The 9,269-nt window shown below is 46.5% G+C and overlaps 1 protein-coding gene across 1 annotated transcript in view; it reads left to right on the top strand.

Annotated features, from left to right (window-relative positions):
- The window catches only part of MYO10 (myosin X), a 288,302-nt gene that overhangs the window by 270,419 nt on the left and 8,614 nt on the right, over positions 1-9,269 (top strand). The window contains 5 exon segments of the mRNA XM_008066889.1: positions 2,983-3,106; positions 3,690-3,987; positions 5,158-5,365; positions 7,279-7,415; positions 8,550-8,670. Coding sequence (XP_008065080.1) covers positions 2,983-3,106; positions 3,690-3,987; positions 5,158-5,365; positions 7,279-7,415; positions 8,550-8,670 — 888 coding nt within the window.

Consider the following 9,269-nt stretch of genomic DNA (forward strand, 5'->3'; position numbering starts at 1 on the left):
GTGTTTTTGTCTCAGGGAGGTATTAACTCTTGCCACTGAGGCAGCCCCACCTGTTGGGCTCTGTTGGCAGAAGGACAGTGGTCTGCAGTTTGGGCTGCAGGACTCCCTGCTCATGGGGACGTGGTGAACTGTGTTGAGGACACCTGGCCTTACCACAGGTTCCACCTCTGCCCCAGGTAAGGACCGTCTAGGAGTAACACATTAGTTCCACTCTCACTGTAGTGTCTCTAGACCACATGAGTGAATTCACAAAGGGCCCAGATTGGTCTAGAATTCTCAGCATCCCTATAATCCCAAACTCCCAGAAGCTCCCAAGTCTCTAGATGAATATTGATTGTGCTAAGTTGTAATATCTTGTTTATACAGTTTGGTGACTCGGTAAATGTATGTTCAATGAATAAACAAATGATTCCGTAGCAGCCAGAGCCAGGATTATGCCCTCATTTTCCAGCAATGGAAATGGAGACGCAGCCAGGCGCGGTGGCTCAGCCTGTAATCCCATGCTTTGGGAGGCTGAGGTGAGTGGATTGCCTGAGCCCGCAGGTTCGAGACCCTCCTGGGCAACTTGGCGAGACCTCATCTCTACAATAAATCAAAAAATTAGCCGGGCGTGGTAGCACACACCTATGGTTCCAGCTACTTGGAAGGCTGAGGTGGAAGGATCGCCGGAGCCCAGCAGGTCGAGGCTGCGGTGGCCGGGAGTGGCCACTGCACTCTAGTCTGGGCGACAGAGTGAGACTCCAACTCAAAAAAAAGGAAATGAAGACGCAGAATACTTTGGTTGTGTTGCTCACACTGCAGGTCAGTCCCTGGTGTAGAACCAGGCCAAGGGAATCTTTTTGACTGCTGTCTCCTCAAGTTAATCCTGCAGGTAGATCCCCAGGGTAAAGGACAGAGCTGGGGCTGTGACAGCGAAGGTGCTAGAATGGTGGCGAGGTAGGTGTTGTACTGATGAACCGCAAAGGAAAGAGCTCATTGGATCCAAGAGGCAGCCCTGCTCTTGGTGGAGGTGGGAGAAGCCTAATGTGTCGGTTCCCAGGGGACGTGTTTTCTGGGGTATCTGGAGCCACATTTCAGCAGGCCAGTTCTCCCACACTCCAAAGCATTCTGTGAAACCTGGGATGCTGGGTTACACATGATTTCATGTTTAGCCTTAAAAAAAATATTTTTTTGAAGTTTCTTTTGAGAAAGGAGTTTTTTAAAAAATCACCTCTCGGCCAGATTTTCTCTTCAAAGCTGTGTCTTACCTGTTTTTATATTCTCTAATTGATTTAAATTCAAACATTAGTGGGGAAAAAAAGAATAAATAAATAAATTCAAATATTAAAAGAGTAAGTAGAATTTTTCCAGTATGAAACCACGCTGCTTAAGAAATAAGTCGAGTTACCTTAAATAAATCTTTGTAAAAAAATTTCAAGTAATTTAAAAAACTGGGGGAACTTTTGAGTGAGTGTTATTAAAAAAAAGTTTTATAGTAGAAATGAAATTACCATGATAGAATGACTCATTGCCACACTTTCAAACTTTCTGTTTATTTAAAGTTCTAAAAGTAACTGGCTTTTTCGTATTCCAGATGAACATTTCAGGAACATAAATACACGATGAAATTCTATGACAGGACCTCTTAAATTGGATGGAAGGACAGGCGGGCATGTGGATGAACATTTTTAACATGTAGTTTTTAGGTAGAGAGAGAATACAAAAAATAATTAAAGAACTAATAAAATATATTTTTAAAAAATGAACTACAGATTAAAATAACATGATTTTTACATGATTGATGGCTAAATTCTTATCAAAAGAAGTGTAAATTAATTTTTTAGGTATATATAATCTCCAGGGGGAAAATGTTTAAATAACATGGGAAAATGTAGACACATGAAACAGACTGAGTGGTAAAAAGAATATGAAGGGGGGGACCCAAAAAAACCCGGAATTATTTTTTGAATGGCATGCCCCTTGTAGTACAGGCTTTTCTTGCTAGGTAAGTGTTGTGGGAATTCATAAGCTTTGGTATACCAGCCAGTGTTGTTGTGAGAGGCTGCACTTGGCTTCAGTGAATCTTTTTTTGGAGATTCTTTAAATGCATTTGCTCATTTCATGATGTGTGATTTACAAGTGCACCTGCCCACACCTCGCTGAGTGTTCAGCGGTTTTTGATCAAAAAATGGCATGCCCCCTGTGCCCTACTATCCTAATTCACCCAATGTCATCCCTAGCAACTTATTTTTGTTTCCCTGGACTTTTCCTCAAAGGGAAACGTTTTGCCGATATGGAAGAGGTGAAATGAAAAACAGCAGAAGCACTAAAAGGCATCAAAATTGATGAGTTTGAGAACTGTTTTGAGCAGTGGAAAAAGGCAGCTCAATAGGTTTATTGCATCAAACAGAAAATGCTTTGAAGGTGACTGAAGTTTAAACATGTGAAAATAAATTACACAATTTTTTATAAATACCTTTTGCTTTTTTCTGGGTCCCCCTAACATTTTTGTGGTTTATCTTCAAACACAGATTGTGTCTTCATGCGTGAAATTATCAATACTGGATTTCCACCACTAATATTTGAGACTTATTGAAATTTTATTTTATTTTGGAATTGGGGTCTTACTCTGTTCAGACTGGAGTATAGTGGCACAGTCACAGCTCACCACAACCTTGACCTCTTGGGCTCTGGCAGTCCTCGCTCCTCAGCCTCCCGAGTACAGGGATGCGCCACCATACCCAACTAATTTTATTTTTTGTAGAAGCGAAGTCTTGCTATGTTGCTCAGGCTGATGTTGAACTCCTGGCCTCAAGCACTTCTCCTGCCTCAGCCTCCTAGAGTTCTGGGATTACAAGTGTGAGCCACCATACCCGGGCCCGATATTTGAGACTTCCGAAGAAGGTTTCTATGTAGGAAAACGACGTTGGTTCTGTTGGCTTAGGCATATGTTTTTTACCATGAGTTCTCTTTCTCTCTTGCCATGGCTCCTCTGTTTTCAAGGAGAACTGCCTGAACTCGGACGTGGTAGAGCAGATTTATAAGCGGAACCCCATCCTGCGATACACCCATCACCCCCTGCACTCCCCGCTCCTGCCCCTTCCCTACGGGGACATAAACCTCAACTGTAAGTCCAGAGTTCTATCCCAATGCTTCAGAGACCGCGCTTTTGCTTTCCCTGTTAACACTTAACTCTAACACAGTAGCATTTGATTGAACTCAAAGACCCTCTTTATCATATCTTTATCATAAACGGGAGGGGACGGTGAAATATATTCACATCCATTTCTGAAGCAGGGATTTGACAGTGTGGGTGTGGTAATGCAAGGACTGATTATTGTCGTAAAATAAAAAACTGGAAAGGGAGTTGGGAAATGTCAGCTTTTCCCGTGAACTTTAATATACCAGAAAAGCAGATCCTAAACCATACTGCTTTCCAAATGTGGCGGCTGGGCCGGACCCGGTGACTCACACCTGTAGTCCCAGCACTTCGGGCGGCCGAGGCAAGAGAATCTCTTGAGCCCAAGCGCTCAAGTGAAGCCTGGGCAACCTAGCGAGACCTCATCTCTATGGATGGATAGGAAGTATGGTGGGCCCTGCATCCTGAAGTCTCTGCTTGTCCCCATTTCTTTCTTTCTCACGTCTACTGCTCCGTTCACACCTCCCACAGGCCTCTCCCATGATTTCTGTGTTTGCTCTGCTTGCCCTAGTGCTGAAAGACAAAGGCTACACAACCCTCCAGGATGAAGCCATCAAGATCTTCAACTCCCTCCAGCAGCTGGAGTCCATGTCGGACCCGATTCCAATCATCCAGGGCATCCTGCAGACCGGCCATGACCTCCGGCCTCTGCGGGACGAGCTGTACTGCCAGCTCATCAAGCAGACCAACAAGGTACCCCACCCTGGCAGCGTGGGCAACCTGTACAGCTGGCAGATCCTGACATGCCTGAGCTGCACTTTCCTGCCGAGTCGAGGGATTCTCAAGTACCTCAAGTTCCACCTGAAAAGGTAAAGCACAGGCCGGGCGTGGTGGCTCCCGCCTGTAACTCTGGCCCTTGGAGAGGCCGAGGTGGGAGGATGGTTTGCGTCTAGGAGTTTGATACCAGCCTGGGCAACATCATGAGACCTCATGTCTACAAAAAATTAGCTGAGTGTGGTGTTAGTCCCAGCTACTCAGGAGGCTGAGGTGGAAGGATTGTCTGAGCCCAGGAAGTTGAGGCTGCTGTGAACCATGATTGTCGTGGCGTGACCACGACACTCCAGCCTGGGCAACAGAGTGAGACCCCCGACTCAAAGAAAAAAGGTAAAACATGAAAGGGGGGGGCAGGGTGGTACAGTGGGTCCCCGTTCAGATGAAGAGGGTCTTGGATGGATGACACTTCGTGGAGGCAGCAGCCTCGGGGCCTGACTCTTATATCACCTGAGCCAGCTTACAGAACGCACACCTTTTTTTCTTTTTAATTCACACAGAGTTGTTCTTTCAGGGACCAAATCTCTTTCTGTGCAGTGTCCTAATGCTTAGGATGCTGGACATACTTGATGACCACTATCTATAAATAGGGAAAAAAAACCCCAAGTTGGATATTTGTTCCAGATGAAGCAGGTAGAAAAGGTCTGATTGAGATTACAATTAGCTATGGAAAACAGTTTTCATACGATACCGTGAAGCATGGCTCTTTCCAACATTTTTATTTTATTTTTTTGGCTCATGGTCTCTCTCTGTCACCCAGGCTGGAGTGCAATGGCACTGTCACGGCTCATTGCAGGCCTTGACTTCCTGGATTCAAGCGAGTCCTCTGCTTCAGCCTCCCAAGTAGCTCGGAGCTGGGACCACGCCCAACCAATTTTTAAATTTTTTGTAGAGACTAGTTCTTGCTTTGTTGCCCAGGATGGTCTCGAACTCCCAAAGTTCTGGGATTACACGCATGAGCCACTGTGCCTGGCTGTTGTGTGTGTGCGCACGTGCGTGTGTGTGTGTGTGTGTGTGTGTGTGTATTTCAACTGAACCTGCCCAGAATGCACTTGGCCCTTGCCAGGAAGTCGCTGGAGCTTGTGTGTCGTTCACCACCGAGGGGGGTGGGGGGCAGCATTCAGAGTTGTTGGTCTGCAGAACCTTGACACAACTCCACAGCCAGCCTTTCTCAATCCAGCAGTCAACAGTGAGTGTTTGTCTCCTAGGATACGGGAGCAGTTTCCAGGCACCGAGATGGAAAAGTACGCCCTCTTCATTTACGAATCTCTTAAGAAAACCAAATGCAGAGAGTTTGTGCCTTCGCGAGACGAAATCGAAGCCCTCATCCACAGGCAGGAGATGACATCCACGGTGTACTGCCACGGTGGAGGCTCCTGCAAGATCACCGTCACCTCTCACACCACGGCTGGGGAGGTGAGGGGGCGAGGCTGTGGCTTCTCATCTGCTCGGCGGGTCCGTGCCCGAGTGGGGGCTGCTGTGCGTTTTTAAACCCGCTGTCATGCACAGCTGCTCAGTAAACAAGGAAATGCATGAAACCCGCAGCCCAACCACATGAATACCGAGGTTAAAATATTTATTATGATGAGAGGATACAAAGTTAAACTTGTCTTGGTATATCTGAAACATCATCTTGCTAACCTGATCAGCCTCTGGATATCTAGAAAAGCTGGCAGACCCAACTCAGGTTTACCCACTAGGATGAGGGTTAATTTATTGCTTCTACAACAAAGTGTTTCTTTTGCCACATGAATATCGAGAGGAGCACTTTTTTTTTTTGAATTTTTTTAAGTCGGTGTCTGTAACTGTTGCCCAGGATGGAGTGTGATGGCACGATCACAGCTCACCACAGCCTTGATCTCCTGAGCTCAGGTGATCCTTCTGCCTCAGCCTTAGCCAAATAGCTGGGACTTACAGGTACTCACCACCATGCCTGGCTATTTTTTTTTTTTTTTGGTGAGATCAGGTCACGCTAAATTGCCCAGACTGGTCTCAAACTCTTGAAGGAGCCTTCCTGCCTCAGCCTCCCCAAAGTGCTGTGATTGCAGACTTGAGCCACTAGGGTACTTTTTTTTTTTTTTTGAGTTGGAGTCTCACTTTGTCACCCAGACTGGAGTGCAGTGGCTGCTCCTGGCCACCACAGCCTCGACCTGCTGGGCTCTGGCGATCCTTCCGCCTCAACCTTCCAAGTAGCCGGAATTACAGGCGCGCGCTACCACGCCCGGCTGATTTTTTTTTTTTTAATTGTAGAGATGAGGTCTCGCCAAGTTGCCCAGGCAGGTCTCGAACCTGCGAGCTCAGGCAATCCACTTACCTCAGCCTCCCAAAGGCGTGGGATTACAGGCTGAGCCACCGAGCCCGGCTTTTTTTTTTTTGAGTTGTAGTCTCACTCTGTCGCCCAGGCTGGAATATAGTGGCATGCCCACGGCCACTCCGGCGTCGACCTGCTGGGCTCCAGCACTCCTTCCGCCTCAGCCTTCCAAGTAGTCAGAACTATAAGCACACACTACCACGCCCGGCTAATTTCTTGATTTATTGTAGAGACGGGGTCTTGGACAAGTTGCCTAGGCTGGACTCAAACCCGCAGGCTCAGGCAGTCTACTCTCCTCGGCCTCCCAGAGTGATGGGATGACAGGCTGAGTCACTGAGCCCGGCCTTCTTTAAAAATTTAATCTTGACCCGCCTGGGCAGCAAGACCTCATCTCTACAATAAATCAAAAAATCAGCCGGGCGTCATAGCGCATGCCTATAATTCCGGCTACTTGGAAGGCTGAGGTGGAGGGATCGCCAGAGCCCAGCAGGTCGAGGCTGCGGTGGCCGGGAGTGGCCGCTGCACTCCAGTCTGGGTGACAGGGTGAGACTCCAACTCAAAAGATAAATAAATAAATAAATAAATATTTAATCTTATTATTTTAAAACCAGTTGGCTAAAAATGTAGTACAATACTCCTCCCCCGCCAGAAGGACTTCCTGTGTAGAAAAGACATTGTCTGAAGCCACTACTGTTTCTTGGAGTTCATGTAGACAAGACTTCAGCTTTTCACCCACTCTCCCTGCTGAGATGGGTTTATAAGAAACGATCCCAGCACCTGCCCCTGCTGATGGGCAAACACCTTGGGCTCTTTTCATCAAGAAAGAGGTAAAACTAACTTCAAGGGAACAAGGGAAAAACAGTGCCTCTGAGAGTCTAGGATGGCCACACGTCTGACAGCTTGGGGAGGCTACCTGGAGGCTTGCTTGTGCCAGTAGCCCCCTCAGGTGACGGCATGTTCTAGAACCTCGTGGTGGGACCGCAGCCTGTGGAGCTGAAGTCCTGACGTGTCTTCTCAGGTGGTGGAGAAGCTGATCCGAGGCCTCGCCATGGAGGACAGCAGGAACATGTTCGCCCTGTTTGAGTACAATGGGCACGTCGACAAGGCCATTGAAAGCCGGACCGTCGTGGCTGACGTCTTAGCAAAGTTTGAGAAGTAAGTTCCTTTTCCCGAAAGTCCCAGGAGAACAAATAAGAGAAATTAAGAGCAAAATGTGAGGATCTGAATGTCCGTTTTCTATTTAGCATTGTGGTGTTTTGGAGTTAGTGTTACTTCACCTGGGTTGGAGCATATTTAATTTTCATCTGTTTCTGCCAGCTAGTCCTTTTGTATGATTTAATTCATCAGTGGTCTTATACTTTCTCTCAGTCCTCTCATGTGCTCCATCTTGGAATTTTTTTTTTTTTTTGAGTCAGGGTTATACTCTGTCACCCAGGCTGGAGTACAGTGGCACGATCTTAGCTCACCACAGCCTCAACTTCCTGGGCTCAGGCGGGTCCTCCTGTATCAGCCTCCCAAGTAGATGGGACTACAGCCATGCACAACCACACCTGGCTAATTTTTCTTTTAATTTTGTAAGGTGAGGTTTTACTGTGTTGCCCAGGCTGGTCTCGAACCCCTGGACTCAAGCAATCTTCCCACCTCAGCCTTCCAAAGTGCTGAAATTATAGGCATGAACCACTGCACCCAGCTAGCTTTGAAATTAGACTGATAGACTCAAGCCAACTTATAAACTCTTACAACCACGCTTTATATCTGCAACACAAATTGTACCTACAATATTTGATCTGTGACTTCATATCCCCCGAACAGCACGAAAGATATTCTTGTTCAGAATAAACACAGCTCCCATAGAAAAATATTCGTATCCATTTTTATAAATGTTACTGTTATTTATTCGAGGCTTAGTAAAGGAAGTAAAGAAATAGCCTTGATTTCTCTTCTTTCTATGTATTTAGTGTAATGCTTAGCTAGTACTGATTAGACTGGGGCCCTCAGAAGATACTTGTTAGCACAGTTTAACTGAAGGCTGCTTGTTTGTTTTCTTAAAGAGATACCAGGATGAAAGCGTGTTTTTTACCTCTGGTTAGTTAAAACTATTAAGGCACTCTGATAAGCCTCCCTCTGGCTCTGGTTCCTTCTCTTTTCCATCTCCACACACTGTTATCTAAGCCTGGTGAGAATATCTTTGTCCTTAGAGAGAATAAGCGTAGAAAGTCAGCTCCTGCGGGTCACTGACCACTTGTCTCTGACTTTGCTTTCTGAGTCTCTCTTGACTTCTGCCTCTAGGCTGGCTGCCACGTCAGAGGCAGGGGACCTGCCATGGAAATTCTACTTCAAGCTTTACTGCTTCCTCGACACAGACAACGTGCCAAAAGACAGTGTGGAGTTTGCATTTATGTTTGAGCAGGTAAAGGGAACTTTGAGAACTTTGAGATTTCTTGACTGGCAAGAAGGGGCGAAACCTGTTAAATACACTGTGTATGATAACGGCTAGTCCTTAGAAATGAGACATGACTGTAGATTTCACAACAAAGACAGTGAAGAATGAAACCTTCTATGCATTTTATTTGAGCTTCTGTGCCAGGAACCACTCTAGTTGGCAGGAGAGAAACCGTAAGAAATAAAATGTTTGATGTGCAGTAGATGGTATCTGTGCTGGGGAGAAATTTAATTTAAGGTAATAAAAAGGGTTTAGAATTCAATTTCGTTTTATTGTTAGCTTTTTTAATTTTTATTTTGTTTTATTTTTTTTGGAGTTGGAGTCTCACTCTGTCACCCAGACTGGAGTGCAGTGGCCGCTCCCAGCCACCGCAACCTCGACCCACTGGGCTCCGGCGATCCTTCCGCCTCAGCCTTCCGAGTAGCCGGAATTACAGGCGCGCACTACCACGCCCGGCTAATTTTTTTTAATTTACTGTAGAGATGAGGTCTCACCAAGTTGCCCAGGCAGGTCTCGAACCCGCGGGCTCACGCAATCCACTCACCTCAGCCTCCCCAGGCGCGGGA

Source organism: Carlito syrichta, unplaced genomic scaffold (genome assembly GCF_000164805.1).
Source record: "Carlito syrichta isolate Samal-C Ts95f unplaced genomic scaffold, Tarsius_syrichta-2.0.1 Scaffold309189, whole genome shotgun sequence".
Lineage (NCBI taxonomy): Eukaryota > Metazoa > Chordata > Mammalia > Primates > Tarsiidae > Carlito > Carlito syrichta.